This window comes from Salmo trutta, chromosome 12 (genome assembly GCF_901001165.1).
Source record: "Salmo trutta chromosome 12, fSalTru1.1, whole genome shotgun sequence".
In the NCBI taxonomy this organism is placed as follows: Eukaryota; Metazoa; Chordata; class Actinopteri; order Salmoniformes; family Salmonidae; genus Salmo; species Salmo trutta.
In genome coordinates, this window is record NC_042968.1 from 56,060,217 (window position 1) to 56,078,794 (window position 18,578).

At 40.3% G+C, this 18,578-nt stretch overlaps 1 protein-coding gene and 1 long non-coding RNA gene across 2 annotated transcripts; one reads left to right on the plus strand and one right to left on the minus strand.

Annotated features, from left to right (window-relative positions):
* Positions 1 to 556: 556 nt before the first annotated feature.
* Positions 557 to 13,599, minus strand: LOC115203831 (torsin-1A). The gene is made up of 5 exons (XM_029768864.1): positions 13,312 to 13,599; positions 3,918 to 4,183; positions 3,340 to 3,515; positions 2,502 to 2,629; positions 557 to 2,146 (listed from the first exon to the last, which is right to left on the minus strand). Exons 1-5 carry the CDS (start codon positions 13,505 to 13,507, stop codon positions 1,902 to 1,904), a joined length of 1,011 nt encoding a protein of 336 aa, XP_029624724.1. The 5' UTR covers positions 13,508 to 13,599; the 3' UTR covers positions 557 to 1,901.
* A 137-nt stretch (positions 13,600 to 13,736) lies between these two features.
* LOC115203835 (uncharacterized) lies at positions 13,737 to 15,825 on the plus strand. Its single transcript, XR_003880262.1, has 2 exons — positions 13,737 to 13,967; positions 14,165 to 15,825. It is a non-coding gene; the product is annotated as an uncharacterized LOC115203835 (long non-coding RNA).
* Positions 15,826 to 18,578: the final 2,753 nt, after the last annotated feature.

Consider the following 18,578-nt stretch of genomic DNA (forward strand, 5'->3'; position numbering starts at 1 on the left):
TCTGATAACCACCAAGTGAACTACACCTGTGTTCATAAGAATGACCTCTTCTGTCATAACATCTGAGTGAGTTCTACTCCCTCATTGACACAGGTAAATTTAACATGGAACTAACTTTTGACTTTGTCAATATTTAAATTCCCACAAATACTTAGATCTGGGCCTGTTTTCATAGTGTCTAAGAGTAGGAGACAGCTAAAGTAAGATTATGTCCCCACTGTCAATGTAATCTTAATCAATATGGTCAAAAAAGTTAAACTGATCCTAGATCAGGGATCAGTTTTCCTGATGATCAATCCCCTCATTTTATGTGTTTCTATTGAAGCCAATCTTCTGACAGATTTCCCCATCAGACTGGTCGTAGTACCGCTGATGTTAGTGATGACCAAGTCATGACGGCCCTCTGTTTTAAAGACCACCAGAAGGTGTGAAGTGTGGAGCTGACCTCCCTGCAGAAGGTGAGCGAAGAAGAGAGGAGATGAGAAAGAATATTCTTACATTACCTTTAAAAATGTTTGATATTTCATGTACTCAAACAAAAGTAAAACAAAACAGATTTTTCCCATGTAAAAACATTTTAATGAAAAATGTGGAACCTTCCTTCCTGTAATTATTTTGTGCATTTAGACCGAGAACCCTATGCCAACTAAGGCACAGTATACAGTTGCAGATAAAGGATACAATTTTTTCACTGTGGTTAAGTTACATTAAAACAAATTACAATTGGATTTATTTTGTTGCAGACATTTAATCAAGATGGACTGTTGGACTACTCAATTAAATTATTTACTCAAATAAATGATTTAGGACAAATCTGGATCAACCCTGAACATGTTTTAATTGGTGGACTGAAAACAAAATACTTGTATACCCACAAAGATAAACTTAAAGCAGAATTTGAAATGCACACAATGCTTCTGGTGAATGAGTAAGGATTAAAAACAAAGGCAAAATTGATTTTAAGGCAGATTTTTCCATGATGAGGTATTGGTAAACTGGGTATTGACAATAGATACAAAATACACAATGGGTATCCAGTGCGCCACAAATGCACAATACTTCAGTGCTACGTTTTCAATTACAATTAAAAGGGGCAAGCTTCATTAGTTACAGCTGGCCAATTCTTATTTCAATTAACGATATGCACCAATTGATTCTTGAAGAATATAACCATCACGTTGATCTCATGGAATGCGAGTCCGTGCATCTATAGCTCCATCTGTCATTTAGAGAGTGGTGACATTTGTCCGGTCCCAGTATCCCTCAGATTGATAGCAAACCAAGTGGCAAGGCTGCCATTTGGCTGAAAAATGTATTAGAGATTGTAACTTTAAACAACATTTGTTTCTAATACACAACTTGTTTTCGATTGCACATTTCATGTGCAGCAGATTTCCATGAAAAAGAAAATCATTATTTGGAGATGCTCATTTACAGAATATACAAGTCAGGATCAAGCACCTTGATTGGTTAAAAAGAAGTGTTTCGCCTCACTGTTTTTAAAATATATTTTTTATCTCTCTCTAAATTCATCCTCCTCTCTCTCAGTAGTCCATCTTCAGGGAGAAGTGACACCATCAGAGCAATACCGTTGATGTCCTCCACATGGTTGTGTCGAAGTTGGGAGACCTGATGGGCAGGTCATCATTCCCTTTGAGTTCAGTCACTGACTTCCTCACTCCGACTGGCGGAGATGTTCTTATTAAGAAAGTGCTCACAGTAGAGTTGGAGGTAGATAGATACAGTAGCTGTTCCCTCTGAGATCGTCTACATTACCGTCAGCAACTGCAGACCGACTGATCAGACCTACAAACCCCCTTCCATCCTAAATTACTACTCATTGTGATTAGATCAGTCAGTCTGCAGCCCCCGGCAGCAACGTAGTCGATCTCAAACACACACTACGTGTAGTAATCTAGCTTGCCGCCGATGGTCTTGCAGCCATTGACGGAGAAGATCTTCTCGCTCTTGGGGAAATAGACCAAGTCTCTGGCCATCTGGTTGACCACGTCCTGGTCGGGCTTCAGGCCCTTGGCGGACATCTCTGCCATGCCACACAGCAGCACGTGTCTGTACTCCAGAGGCAGGAAAGGGATGAAGAAGTCAACTAGGCTCCTGTCTATCAGACTAGAGTGCCACAACCCACCTACACAGGGAAAGGGAGAACACAGTCATAAGATGGGCAAGAAGAAGCTACCACCAATTGCTTACCCAATCCTCTCAGATGTACACAAGTGCCTAGGGGGTAAGGATAGTCATAAAATGGGAAGGGGCAAGAAAGGCAGATGGACAGAATATAGATATCACAGGTAATCTTAGTATTGAAGGTCTGAAAAGTCTCCATAACATCCCCAGTCTTCTAACCCAAGGCTTAGTAAGGTAAAGGAGAGAATCCTGACCTTAGAGAAACATGTGCATGATTTGTTAAATATAAAAAAGAGTTACCAAAGTGCATAAGTTAGGCTTCAGCCCTAAAGAAGGACGACAAAGAGGTGGCTTACTCTGCTTGTTGTTGAACACGGACAGGGAGAGAGCTGGTTCTAAGTCGAGCAATTTCATCTCCTCTCGGTCTCGACCTGCTTTCCAGAAGTCCAGGGCCACCTGCATGATGTGCTCTCCTCCAGCGTTGCTATGGATATGAGCAAAGCAAACTAGTAGATAAAGTTGCACTGTGCAGAATTTTCCATTTCCTGGTTGCTAAAACAAATAGTTTGTTGACTAATTTCAGTTTGTGACAAAATAAGCTAGTATTGTGTAGAGAATCATTGTACCATCTAAACCGCTTTAAAATATATTTTCTACAACTAATAATATTGTTGTTTCAGCTGTTTGAAGCTGGTGTACAAAACCGAAAGTAAGACACAAAAGCAAAACTTAAGAATGGGAAGCATAGAAATTGAGCACATTATAGATCTACTGCTTCTTAGACTTGCTTTCAAGTAGAATGATAGACCTATAACTCACATTTCTATGTGAATTTGGTCAGGTCGCCCATAAAAGTTGCATATTGCCACTTTAAGCTGGGTCCAACGTTCTTTTTCTTTCTCACTGGTCCGGACATGGGGTAGTTTATAAATGCATTGCGTTCATGTGTGGCGATTTTATTTGCAAAATAACAAATCTGAAGTAACTGAACTTTAGTTTTGAGAGCCGTATCTGATTGACAGCTGACGTTTAGGTAAGTAAAACCATGGTCACTACAACGAGTCGTTAAGTTGTGGGAAAGATAGGATGATGGATGACTAATATATTTGACTGTAAATCAAAAATCAAAAACATAAGTATCCAAAAACAACACAGGAATTCTTATCACACACACTGCTAGTCTGTCTGCCCTACCTGAGGAAGATGAAGATGGCTTGGCGGTAGGAGACCCCGTCCAGATTTTCATAGAAATCCAGGTAGGGCTTTATACAGTCAATCAGGCCAGGGTGCATCTTGTCCATCTCGTCAAAGATGAACATGGAACGTGGGCAGTTGGTGACGTTGCCTTTGATCCACTGCTGCAGCTGAGACTGAGGGATGGTCACAACAGTTTAAACACAGACTTATCTACAGCAGCAACAATCGCTTACAGCATAGCCGCAAAATAAATTTAAAAACAATTCTGATATACATCCTGTATCATATAGAACCCTCAAATTCAAATCTATGACCTTGAAGCCAGTTCCACTGCTTTTTGTCTTCTTCATTCTTCCCATCTAACCAGGGATTGATTTAGACCTGGGACACCAGGTGGGTGTAATTAATTCTCAGGTAGAACAGTAAACCAGTAGTATTCCGGACCTCGTAGGGTAAGATTTGAATACCACTGATAATGAACATGCATAAGAGTGATCATTTTTTTTACAGCCTAATTCTCCATTGAGAATTTTCCTGTTACTGGGGATTACAATATAACAAAATACTTGTTTTACCTTGTAGTTCTCAATCTGACTCAGATGAAGGAAGTGAGCTGTAGACACAAACTGATGGACGAAACTGCTGGCCATGCCCTCCTTGTAGATGTTTTCAGCTATCAACTGGCTGACGAAGTTCTTCCCTGTACCAGTCCAGCCATGTAGAGAGAGCACCAGGGGCTTTTTAGGGTTTTTATTGTTCATGAAACCCGTTACAGCTTTCTGTATGACTCTGGAGGCAACATGTTGACCGAACAGCTTCTGATCTAGGGCCACTTCCAAACCTGATGACAGGGCAGAAGTTAATTATTAGTGTTAATGAATGGGACGTGCTATGAATACACCACCATTATTTCTATACTAATTATAGGTGGTTATCTTCATAACATGTGATTAGTTATACATGTAGGGTACAGCTGCTAAGTAGGCTAGTGGTGCACGGGTCAGCTGTTTGTTCACTCGCACCCGCCCGCAATTGATAATAACCCTTCCACAACCACCCGACTATATGTGATAAATTGAAAACCTGAGGCCCGCACTCGACCCTAACCTGCTAATATAGAAAATGTGCTGCAGGCTACAGTCAGATGGTGGAACGATTTTTTTGTCAGGGGTTGCAGGATGTTTCTTTGCCTGATTTAGATAGGCTGTTTCTGCTTATAATTTCCAACATTTTGGTAGGTGATTTGTTAGTCAACTTCTAGGCCTAAAATTAGATACTTGCAGCTTCTTCTCTTCTGTCATTATATATTGCCCTGAAAGACTAAACAAACCCTTGCTCACCAGAATAATGTCATAAATCAATAGGATGAATGCTTTAATTTAGTTGACATCAGTAAAGTTCTCGGTCATCTCTGCATCTATCACGGAGCAAATATGTTTAGAGACCGGGAAGAAAGTGCAAAAAAAACGTAAGACTATGTTTCAAATTTCAGTTTGACCGGTTGTAAGGAACTAGAAAGCTGTGAAAACGACCCAACATGTTTCTGATAAGATTTCAGTTCGGCTTGGATGTATATTTTATGTGGTTGAAATACTTTCAGCTTTTCTGATCCCGATACAGATAGATATAGTCTGGTTATGTGCTAAATGCGCATTCTCTCAAGATGCTGAATGAAAGAAATCATATTTCTCCACTCCTGTTCCCGAGTCAAAATTGTGCCTACATTTGGTGTATCATTTTACTGCAAGAAATGCTTCATTCTGTAGGAGTTACTATTAAAGGCTATGTGAGAGGTTATACACTTAGTGTGCAGATTTCAGTTTCCATTCTACCCATCTGAACAATAGCCTAGGCTACAGTTCCCTTGATGTGCATAGGCCTATTTGAAGTCCCTGTCTTGTGACTGTCTAGTGTATAGTGCCTCACAATCATCACACATAAAATAGCAATCTATCATCCTCTTTTACCAATTCCCCAAATCTTTCCGAAACATTACTTTTCAGGCACTACCTTTTTATTTCGCAGCTTTTCTCTTATTGAATTAAACTCAGATAATTGTACGGTTACATGCATATGTTATGTTCCCCAGTGTCTGTGTTGTTGTGGGTCTGTATGTGTGTCTATTTCAGGAATTGGCTTCGTGGATTCCTAAAGCAGCTGATTGGTCGGCCCCCTGGCTGATTGGAGCTCTGACCCCTCCCTCTCGTCAGGGGATACAGCTGTCTCTTCGATTACCAACTCCTTCTCCACCTTGATAAAAGCCAGTGTTCCTTCGTCAGTGAAAATAGCTTATTTTCACATCCTGTGTTGGTTGTTGTGGCAGTCAGTGAATGTAAAAAAAATATATATATATATTTTGTAGCTGCTCCTTCAGAGGTATGTGTATGACAATAGGACGAGCTCTAAAGCTAGCTTCCAGAAAATTGGAACGGAAATGGCGCCACACCAAACTAGAAGTCTTCTGACTAGCTTGGAAAGACAGTGCCGTGCAGTATCGAAGAGCCCTCACTGCTGCTCGATCATCCTATTTTTCCAACTTAATTGAGGAAAATAAGAACAATCCGAAATTCTTTTTGATACTGTCGCAAAGCTAACTAAAATGCAGCATTTCCCAAGAGGATGGCTTTCACTTCAGCAGTAATAAATTCATGAACTTCTTTGAGGAAAAGATCATGATCATTAGAAAGCAAATTACGGACTCCTCTTTAAATCTGCGTATTCCTCCAAAGCTCCGTTGTCCTGAGTCTGCACAACTCTGCCAGGACCTAGGATCAAGGGAGACACTAAAGTGTTTTAGTACTATATCTCTTGACACAATTACAAAAATAATCATGGCCTCTAAACCGTCAAGCTGCATACTGGACTCTATTCCAACTAAACAACTGAAAGAGCTGCTTCCTGTGCTTGGCCCTCCTATGTTGAACATAATAAACGGCTCTCTCCACCGGATGTATACCAAACTCACTAAAAGTGGCAGTAATAAAGCCTCTCTTGAAAAAGCCAAACCTTGACCCAGAAATTATAAAAAACTATCGGCCTATATCGAATCTTCCATTCCTCTCAAATATTTTAGAAAAAGCTGTTGCGCAGCAACTCACTGCCTTCCTGAAGACAAACAATGTACATGAAACGCTTCAGTCTGGTTTTAGACCCCATCATAGCACTGAGACTGCACTTGTGAGGGTGGTAAATGACCTTTTAATGATGTCAGACCGAGGCTCTGCATCTGTCCTCGTGCTCCTAGATCTTAGTGTTGCTTTTGATACCATCGATCACCACATTCTTTTGGAGAGATTGGAAACCCAAATTGGTCTACACGGACAGGTTCTGGCCTGGTTTAGATCTTATCTGTCGGAAATATATCAGTTTGTCTCTGAATGGTTTGTCCTTTGACAAATCAACCGTAAATTTCGGTGTTCCTCAAGGTTCCGTTTTAGGACCACTATTGTTTTCACTATATATTTTACCTCTTGGGGATGTCATTCAAAAACATAATGTTAAATTTCACTGCTATGTGGATGACACACAGCTGTACATTTCAATGAAACATGGTGAAGCCCCAAAATTGCCCTCGCTAGAAGCCTGTGTTTCAGACATAAGGAAGTGGATGGCTGCAAACTTTCTACTTTTAAACTCGGACAAAACAGAGATGCTTATTCTAGGTCCCAAGAAACAAAGAGATCTTCTGTTAAATCTGACAATTAATCTTGATGGTTGTACAGTTGTCTCAAATTAAACTGAAGGACCTCGGCGTTACTCTGGACCCTGATCTCTCTTTTGAAGAACATATCAAGACTGTTTCAAGGGCAGCTTTTTTCCATCTACGTAACATTGCAAAAATCAGAAACTTTCTGTCCACAAATGATGCAGAAAAATGTATCCATGTTTTTGTTACTTCTAGGTTGGACTACTGCAATGCTCTACTTTCCGGCTACCCGGATAAAGCACTAAATAAACTTCAGTTAGTGCTAAATACGGCTGCTAGAATCCTGACTAGAACCAAAAAATGTTAATCATATTACTCCAGTGCTAGCCTCCCTACACTGGCTTCCTGTTAAGGCAAGGGCTGATTTCAAGGTTTTACTGCTAACCTACAAAGCATTACATGGGCTTGCTCCTACCTATCTTTCCGATTTGGTCCTGCCGTACATACCTACACGTACGCTACGGTCACAAGACGCAGGCCTCCTAATTGTCCCTAGAATTTCTAAGCAAACAGCTGGAGGCAGGGCTTTCTCCTATAGAGCTCCATTTTTATGGAATGGTCTGCTTACCCATGTGAGAGATGCAGACTCGGTCTCAACCTTTAAGTCTTTACTGAAAACTCATCTCTTCAGTGGGTCCTATGATTGAGTGTAGGCTGGCCCAGGAGTGTGAAGGTGAACAGAAAGGCTCTGGAGCAAAGATCTCCGCCCTTGCTACGCTTGCTGTCTCTGCCTGGCCGGTTCCCCTCTCTCCACTGGGATTCTCTACCTCTAACCCTATTGCAGGGGCTGAGTCACTGGCTTATTGGTGTTCTTCCATGGCGTTCCTAGGAAGGGTGCGTCACTTGAGTGGGTTGAGTCACTGACGTGGTCTTCCTGTCTGGGTTGGCGACCCCCCCCCCCCCTTGGGTTGTGCCGTGGCGGAGATCTTTGTGGGCTATACTCGGCCTTGTCTCAGGATGGTAAGTTGGTGGTTGAAGGTATCCCTCTAGTGGTGTGGGGCTGTGCTTTGGCAAAGTGGGTGGGGTTATATCCTTCCTGTTTGGCCCTGTCCGTGGGTATCATTGGATGGGGCCACAGTGTCTCCTGACCCCTCCTGTCTCAGCCTCCAGTATTTATGCTGCAGTGGTTTATGTGTCGGGGGCTAGGGTCAGTCTGCTATATCTGGAGTATTTCTCCTGTCTTATCCGGTGTCCTGTGTGAATTTAAGTATGCTCTCTCTAATTCTCTCTCTCGGAGGACCTGAGCCCTAGGACCATGCCTCAGGACTACCTGACATGATGACTCCTTGCTGTCCCCAATCCACCTGGCCGCGCTGCTGCTCCAGTTTCAACTGTTCTGCCTGCGGCTATGGAACCCTGACCTGTTCACCGGACGTGCTACCTGTCCCAGACCTGCTGTTTTCATCCCTCTAGAGACAGCAGGAGTGGTAGAGATTAGAGGTCGACCGATTATGATTTTTCCGATAACGATACCGATTATTGGAGGAACAAAAAAGTCGATGCCGATTAATCGGCCATTTTTTAAAATGTATTTATTTGTAATAATGACAATTACAACAATACTGAATGAACACTTATTTTAACTTAATATAATACATCAATAAAATCAATTTAGCCTCAAATAAATAATGAAACATGTTCAATTTGGTTTAAATAATGCAAAAACTGTGTTGGAGAAGAAAGTAAAAGTGCAATATGTGCCATGTAAAAAAGCTAACGTTTAAGTTCCTTGCTCAGAACATGAGAACATATGAAAGCTGGTGGTTCCTTTTAACATGAGTCTTCAATATACCCAGGTAAGATGTTTTAGGTTGTAGTTATTATAGGAATTATAGGACTATTTCTCTCTATACGATTTGTATTTCATATACCTTTGACTATTGGATGTTCTTATTGGCACTTTAGTATTGCCAGTGTAACAGTATAGCTTCCGTCCCTCTCCTCACTCCTACCTGGGCTCGAACCAGGAACACATCGACAACAGCCACCCTCGAAGCAGCATTACCCATGTAGAGCAAGGGGAAACAACTACTCCAAGTCTCAGAGCAAGTGACGTTTGAAACACTATTAGCACGCACCCAGCTAACTAGCTAGCCATTTCACATCGGTTACACCAGCCTAATCTTGGGAGTTGACAGGCTTGAAGTCATAAACAGCGCAATGCATTGCGAAGGGCTGTTTGAATGAATGCTTATGAGCCTGCTGCCTACCACCGCTCAGTCAGCCTGCTCTATCAAATCATAGACTTAATTATAACATAATAACACACAGAAAAACGAGCCTTAGGTCATTAATATGGTCGAATCCGGAAACTATCATCTCGAAAACAAAACATTATTCCTGTTACATTGCACAACCTTCAATGTTATATCCTAATTACGTACAATTCTGGCAAATTAGTTCGCAACGAGCCAGGCGGCCCAAACTGTTGCATATACCCTGACTGCGTGCAATGAACGCAAAATGACACACACCTGGTTAATATTGCCTGCTAACCTGGATTTCTTTTAGCTAAATATGCAGGTTTAAAAATATATACTTCTGTGTATTGATTTTAAGAAAGGCATTGATGTTTGTGGTTAGGTACAGTCGTGCAACGATTGTGCTTTTTTCGCAAATGCGCTTTTGTTAAATTATCCCCCATTTGGTGAAGTCGGCTACCTTTGTTAGGAAGAAATAGTTTTCACAGTTCGCAACGAGCCAGGCGGCCCAAACTGCTGCATATACCCCGACTCTGTTTGCAAGAGAAGTGACACATTTTCCCTAGTTAAAAGAAATTCATGTTAGCAGGCAATATTAACTAAATATGCAGGTTTAAAAATATATACTTGTGTATTGATTTTAAGAAAGGCATTGATGTTTATGGTTGGAGCAACGTGTACCTAAGTGATTATATGCAACGCAGGACAGGCTACATAAACTAGTAATATCATCAACCATGTGTAGTTAACTAGTGTTTATGATTGATTGATTGTTTTTTATAAGATAAGTTTAATGCTAGCTAGCAACTTACCTTGGCTTCTTACTTCATTCGCGTAACAGGCAGGCTCCTCATGGAGTGCAACGTAAAGCAGGTGGTTAGAGCGTTGGACTAGTTAACCGTAAGGTTGCAAGATTGAATCCCTGAGCTGACAAGGTAAAAATCTGTCGTTCTGCCCCTGAACAAGGCAGTTAACCCACCGTTCCTAGGCCGTCATTGAAAATAAGAATGTGTTCTTAACTGACTTGCCTAGTTAAATAAAGGTCTAAAAAAATAAAATATATATAATTTTTTTTAAATCGGCTAAATCGGCATCAAAAAATACCGATTTCCGATTGTTATGAAAACTTGAAATCGGCCATTCCGATTAATCGGTCGACCTCTAGTAGAGATACTCTGCCAACTGACATTTACTCGAGGTGCTGACTTGTTGCACCCTCGACAACTACTGTGATTATTATTATTTGACCATGCTGGTCATTTATGAACATTTGAACATCTTGGCCATGTTCTGTTATAATCTCCACCCAGCACAGCCAGAAGAGGACTGGCCACCCCTCATAGCCTGGTTCCTCTCTAGGTTTCTTCCTAGGTTTTGGCCTTTCTAGGGAGTTTTTACACCTGCATTGCTTGCTGTTTGGGGTTTTAGGCTGGGTCTCTGTACAGCACTTTGAGATATCAGCTGATGTAAGAAGGGCTATATAAATAAATTTGACTTAGTGTTTGTGGTTATTGAAATGTTTAACTTAAAATATTGGTAAATTATTCTGTTTCATTTGTTCCCAAGGGGGGAAGGGGAACACACCTTGGGAGTGTTTAGGCAAGAGGCCTGCGGGCATGTATAATCCGTAGTATTTAATCTGTCTATGCACACTAGATAAGACCTGGGCAGACCACCCCCGGTATTTTGGTTAGCACGCCAGGAAGAGCTGAAAGTTAAGTTAGAAGTGGGAAGGCAGGTAGGCGAGGGGATTCCTTAACTTTTATTTTCTTTGGTTCCATCCAGCCCCTTTTCCCCACATTACCATGTTTAGGAATAATAGATTTCCTGTAAACTGTATTTTTCTCTGCCGTCCTTCCACGCACCTACGATCACATACTTTTAACTACACAGGGAGTTGAGATGTAGCGGGGTGTTGAGTTCCCTCCAAGAGGCGTACGTTATCAGCATACAATGTGATTGTGGATAGTTGGATTGAAAAGTTTACATGCTTTGCAAGAACAATTTCCCTAATAATCCTGTTTACATGGACATCTGAAATTGGGCTACCTGATAGCACACTGATAAATACATAATCGGCAATCAAAATAAACATTCTACCATGTTATTTTTTGGAAGCATATTGGATTCTGAGTTTGGACATGTTTGCGAAATGGGTGCAACTTTCACTTGGGACGGGTGCTTTTTTGGAATAGCCTACTGTATGACAAAAGAGGTATGTATATTTCTTAATCGTCTTGTTTGTAACACGCCCATTTGTTTAACGTGCCCAGTTGGGGATGTCTGATAGTACATTCCAGCGCTCTCCCTTTCGATAACCAAAGCGCAAAAATGTAAAGCTCTGATCCAATGTAAACATCATAAAATACCTGATTACTTCTTATCCCTTGCACAAAAAGCCTACAGCTGTGTCTGTCCCGAGATTACTGGCACTGGAAACTGAGGGCCCAGAATATTTTATACAAAGTCTCAAGTTTGCTAGCATGAGTTTTGGGGCGACACAGTTGATAGTTGATACAATGTTTCAAGATCGTTGCAGACAGGCCACGTGTAGCCAATGTAATTTATATTTTTATTTTCTACCTGCAGGCTGCAATGTTGTGTTGGCTTTATGTAGGTCATTATTACATAGTTGGCAAATGGCAATAAAAGTAACTTTTAGATTTGTATCATTTGTATTAGATAGAATGTTGATTAACCGCAGACAATGACTGAGACAAAGACTATTATAAACTATATTAAACTGTTCCGCAAAAAATGTGCATATGGAAATCATAACTGACACGCAAATTGGTAGAAATGGTAAGAAATCGGTACTCCAAATGGAGAAGGTTTCCTACCGCGGGCGTAGCCCATTACTTGCAACTTCAGGAGCATACCAGCAGAATCTGTGAAGGCCAGCCGGAGAAGGAAAGTCGGGAACAGGTTGTGTTTCTTCTGGTTAGGCTAAATTGATCTCTGGCTCCCTTTGAGTCATTTGTGTCTTTTTGAATCAAACAGCATGCTTAAAGCATCTGACTAGTTCAGTACATACAGTTGATTATGGAAAAAGTTAACATTTTGATTAATCGATTGGTCAAAAGAAAAGACTACTCTTGGTTGACCAAGATTTTTTTTGTCAGGGAAAGCCCGAGTAGAATGAGCTTCAGATGCCCCCCAAAAACTGATGGAGGACCCCCTGCCAGGTTATGTCCCCCTCACTTCTGCTCCGCTGATGTGAACTACTTCTAAGAGGCATAGATAACTGTCCAGGCTGTTACACAACCGGCCGTGATCGGGAATCTCATAGTGCGGCGCACAATTGGCCCAGCATTGTCCGGGTTTGGCCTGTGTAGGCCGTTATTGTAAATAACAATTTGTTCATAACTGACTTGCCTAGTTAAATAAAGGCAAAAATATATACACAATTACTCACTTCACTCGTGCAAACTGGTAGGCTTGCGCTAACCTTGCGGAAACATGCGCAGATCAAACACATTTGGAACGCCAATTAAGGTGTTTAGATGTCCTTATAAATCTAAAGATTGCTCAGAAAACTAGGTATTTATTTCGATTATGATCTTACGACGATTATGATAAACAGAGTAAGGTGTTTACATGACTATTGCATAATCTGACTACTGCCGTAATCAGTTTAATATCAAATTATTTCCGTCCATGTAAACGTAGCCTACTAGTTGTTATTGCCTACGTCATTCCATTTTTCTGCCCGTTCCCATTTGGCGCGTGTACAATTAGGCCTTAAAGCTTAGGTTTATGCACTAATGCCAGATAGCCTAAAATAAAGTGGCACACTTCTATGTAGCCTATAGATATAAACTGCACAAGACTGCTACATTTATGGATTTAAGATATCGTTAAGATACCGCACTTCATACACACAATATTTGACGACCCTAAAGTCAACCCTCGTTTTCTAAAGTAGGCCAACGGTATACTGGTGGAGATCGATAAGCAATTGCAAGATTAAAACGCAAAAGGACTGACTGTGTCTACATGTTAAAATAGCCTAAGTAAACCATGATAACACATCAACCATTTCATATTTAGCTGTACACATACCTGTTGAATTAAAAGCAATCCATTTTGAATCGCAACTTTCATGTAAATGATTGTAAATTGTCCGCCCCACTGCTGCTAGGCCTAACGTTACTCCCGCACCGACCACAATTGTGGTTGAGATTGGTTCGAACGCGTTCACAAAACCACTCGATATCAACACATAATATACGAAATAGGTTTTGTATGTTGCTTTCATTTTAACTTCAAATAAACATTTAGCTACCTAGTTTATAATTTAAGAACGAAAAGACGTTAAGAGTCCAAGTAAGCTATTTCCTCCTACGTAATCATTATGCGACAGCAAATCTGTAGCAAAAGGGTCGTCACCAGGCACATATACTAGTCGCAACTATGAAACTCGGACACATCCGAATAGCCCTTATGCACATTCCATTATCGAACGTTCTAAACACACTTCCTACCGGTATGGCAATTTCCGGTGGCGCATACTATAGAACGGAAGTCAGTCTAATTGTTATGGACAATATAACGTTACTACCACTATGTCGCAGTTTTTTACTAGGTGTCTTCAGGACTTGACTCAAATGAATATTAATGATGTACATAGAATTGTTATATCAGGCTCCGAGACAACAGCTAGCAAGAATGAAAAGGGGTTAAAGATGTAATAGGAAGCTACATAGACAACTATGAAGGTGAGTACCAAGTCAGTGACAGATAACGTTAGTTAGCTACAATCATATTAGCCATCTAATTTAACTATTAACTGTAGCTAGCTATTTACTTTGTAAAATTATGTAACGTTGACAGAATCTACCTGAGAATGTGTGTATTTTCGTTAGCTTGGTATGCTTGTTACCTAAAAATAAAATTATTCATGTCTTCTACACAGTATCTAACAAAGATACATTGACAGGGGAGATCACCGTGAGGGCTGCCTGTCACAAGTCCATGAAGAAGAGTGAAAAGCTGCAGAGCATAAGAGTAGGGAAGGGTTATAGATGGCTACTAGGGACCTTGTTAAACATCTCTTGTGGAACACTGTCATCATGGTCAAAATGTGTTGGAGACAGTGTTAATGTTTAATCTTATCAATAGATATTAATGATGGGTCCCAATCCCAATTTAGAATTGCCAATTTAACATGTTATTTGGTAAAGATATGTTGATGCAGTGTTTGGTAATTGTGATACTGAGACACAATGTATTCCTGTATAGTTAAATGAGCCCCTACTGTAGTTAAGACACTACTATGTTTGTTATTTATGGGCCGCATCATTCTTGTTTCTGGTGCGCCCAAGATGGCGGTCAGTGCAGATCAATTGTTTTGGTAGCTGAAGGAATTATTGGATTTCCTTACCCAAATATGACCATTTGGTCATTTCTAGGGTCATAAAACCCTGTATGAATATGGATTAGTTTGTTTACCAAAGTAATTGATTACTTTCTGCAAGTTAATCACCTCTAAAACTAAGTATGCGACAACACTAGATAGCCAGATAAGCTAGCTAGCCACCATTATCTTTTAGTCCGAGTTCTTTGCTTGTTCACACCCACATCTGCTTCAGGCTAGATTATAATGGTGGCGGGACCCCTTATGTCATACAAAAAATAATACATTTATTGCATAATTATGTTTCACATGTTGGTCTTTTTGCTACCATCCTCCTTCCTGTGTCCTCCTGACATTAGTATGTCCAGATGGCACAAATGTAATTATGGTCTTGGCCAATGTACTCATGTACATTAGCTTAATGTAATCTTTGGCATGTTATCCTACTCAGAGATGGCAAACGCACTGGGTGTCACCATTTCTCCATCCGGCCAATGTAATTATTGTCCTTACTACTTCCTGCTAATTCAATTATGTTTATTCAGCATAGCAGCTGCACCTAGTTACATTACATTAACTCTCACATACCCAAACAAAGATTCTATGCTGTTAGAAAATTTGAGACCAATCACATTAATAAACAATGATGGAAAGCTACTTGCATCCATCTTTGTAGAAAGACTTAAAGGTCTTGACCAAATCATTGATGATACCCAGTCTGGTTTTATGAAGGGCAGACATATGTAATAATATTCGACTAGTATTGGACTTGATAGACTACAATGAGCACATTATGGAAGATAGCTTTATTTTATTTGTAGACTTTTACAAGGCATTTGATACAGTTGAACACTAATTTTATTTTTGAGACTTTTTGGTTTTGGTCAATATTTTCAAAGTGTAATTAAGACACTTTGCAATAATAGTAACAGCTCTGTTAAATTATTCCATGGAACTTCAGAGATTCATCATTAGACGTGGAATTAAACAAGGATGCCCAATTTCTCCTTTCTTATTTTTATTAGTCACACAAGTTACGGCACTTCATATAAATAAGGATAGTTTTAGGGGTATTCAGATTGTTCACAATTGGCTGACGACACCACCATTTTTTAAATGCCTTCTGACATTTATCTGGTTTATCTCTGAATATTAGGAAATTTGAATTATTTGCGTTGAAAAGATGTGAATTAAACTCAGTATGTAATATCCCTGTAAAATATGTGATCACATATCTTGGTATTAATGATCAGAAAGAAAGGGCCAACTTAAATTTCTCTCCTATTGTAGAGAAAATTTGAAAGAGATTTAACTCCTGGTTATTAAGAGATCTTTCTTTATTTGGATGTGTACTGTTATCAAAATCTGAAGGTCTGTCCAGATTAGTTTATACCTCCCTTGCCTTGGATGTTCCTGTCAGTAACTAAAATGGTTGATACTAAATTAACTTCATATGGAGGAAAAACCTCATTATTTAAGAAAAGTGGTAATATGTAGCACCCAAATTGAGGGAGGTTGAATGCTCTGGATTTTAAAACCTCTAATATAATCTTTAAGATCAAATGGATACAAAACTATTTAAGAAATAAGGATTGCATTTGGAATATCATCCCTAATTTAATATTCCAACAGATTGGTGGTCTAGAATTCTTACTCAAATGCAACTTTGATATGGGTAAAATCCCTATTAAGCTTGCTAACTTTCATAAACAATTACTTCTAACTTGGAACCTCATGTATAAACACAATTTTTCTCCACGTAGGTATACATAAAATACAAAAACAAGTCTTTATTTTTCCAGAACTGGTTTGACAACAACATTATTTGGGTTAAACAATTATTGAATAATGATGGCCAACTATATGATTATCCAGAATTCATGAGAACACACAATGTTACGCCTTCCCTGTGGCTCAGTTGGTAGAGCATGGTGTGTGCAACGCCAGGGTTGTGGGTTCGATTCCCACGGGGGGCCAGTACAATTTTTTTTTTTAAATGCATGAAATGAAAATTAAATGTATGTATTCACTACTGTAAGTCGCTCTGGATAAGAGTGTCTGCTAAATGACTAAAATGTAAATGTAAGATGTTACATTCACTCCCGAGGAGTATCAAATTGTTTTTAGAGCTGTCCCTAAAGGCGCTATTCTTCTTTTAGGAGAATATAACAATACTACAAGTGCAACTGTTGACGATTTTGTAGCCTCAATACAATTAGAAGGAATTTACATTTTAAACTATAAATGTAATAACATGTATATAAGGAAACTATCAATATGTTACTATTACCTCTGCTAAAATGAACTGGAATGCAGCCTTAGGACAAGTGAACTGGAACAAAGTTTTGTTGTTATCTGGTAAATATTGTATATCTAATAAGGTGAAAGAAGTATCATACAAACTCATTCATAGAATCTTCCCTGTAAAGACCTTTTATTATACACAGATTTAAAATAGCTATTGATAACAAATGTGTATTTTGCTGTTGTGACCCAGAAACTCTTGACCATTTATTTTGGGACTGTTCTTATGTCAGAAGATGTTCCTTTACTCTGCGGATCATTCTTTCAACATGCACTCTCAGCCTGGCAATGGATTGGGTCTCCCTAACCTAATGTACTGGCATCTGTGTGCGTTGTTGACAGAAAGGCTGGCCGGTAAACCTTGCACGGAACAATGTCATCTACGAGAAAGCCCTTATCCACCATAATGGCCATGTCAGGGGTGAGTAAGGAAATAATTCCAGACTGCATGAAGATATCCTTGTCACTCACAGATCCAGCATACAACGATGACACAAAAGTGACAGCTCCATGTGGTTACATTCCCAACATGGCCTTAAAGGTACAGTGTGACTTGTAGGAAGAAAACACCTCACTCTGCAGTAGTAGTAAAGATGGTGTCTGGCAGTGGAGTTCAGTGCAGTCGATCACTACCTGGGTGTCTGGATAGTCCTTGAACTCAGCTGATCCAAGCAGACAGTAGAGGAAGTTGGCCCAAGAGATGATAATCCGGCTCACTGTCGATTGGTGGATACTGAACCGATGGGACAAATCCTTCTGCTTCAGACGCAGCGACAGATGAGTCATAAACAAGAATAACTCGTCAATTAATGGCAGTGTCTGAACAGGGAAACTATGGAAGCTCACAATACCATTAAATCTGGAAGAAACTGAGGCGCTGAACAATGTTCATTAGCACCTCCTTCACAGGGCTGTAATTTAAACATGGTCATTGCAAACTATTTCAGTCAGAAATGCATCGACGACAGTTAGATACTTAGTAAGCTAAGTATCAGTAGACAAAACATGAACCTGAACTAATAAGTTACTGTTCTCTCTTTTCAGCTATGTGACAGCCTCAAAAATGATACTCCTGTGTAAGGGTCTGCAGCGAATCACAGCCAGCCACCAGAGAAAAGCAAATGTAACCACAGGACATGTGGCAGAGTTGATGGACACCCTATCTTCATCAATAGACAGAAAGTTCCACAGAATGGAATATAATCACGTGCTTTCAGAAACCGCTGCACTTGACCCCAGGTTTAAGAAGTTAGCCTTCAGTGATGCCAGAGCGATCGATGAGGCTCTTCAAAGAATAACCTCAGCAGCAGGGAGGGACAGCCCCAACAGTCAGCTGGCTCAGGCACCAGGGCACCAGGAAGAAGAGGGATCAGATGGAGCAGAAGCATCAGCAGTAGTGCCACAAACGTCTGCTGTTTGGATGCTGTTTGACGAGAGAGCAACTGGGGATGCAGCACGAAGGAATCCCTCAGCAGATGCCATAATGGAGGTCCAATCCTATTTGGAGGAGCCCCTCATCTGCAGATCCTCTGAGCTGGTGGAAGAACAAGGCCTCTGTCTACCCACGGCTTACTAAAGTCATGACAGGGAGACTCTGCATAGTGGCCACATCCGTTCCCTCTGAGAGGGTCTTCTCAAAAACAGGACAAATAATTACTGAGAGAAGAAA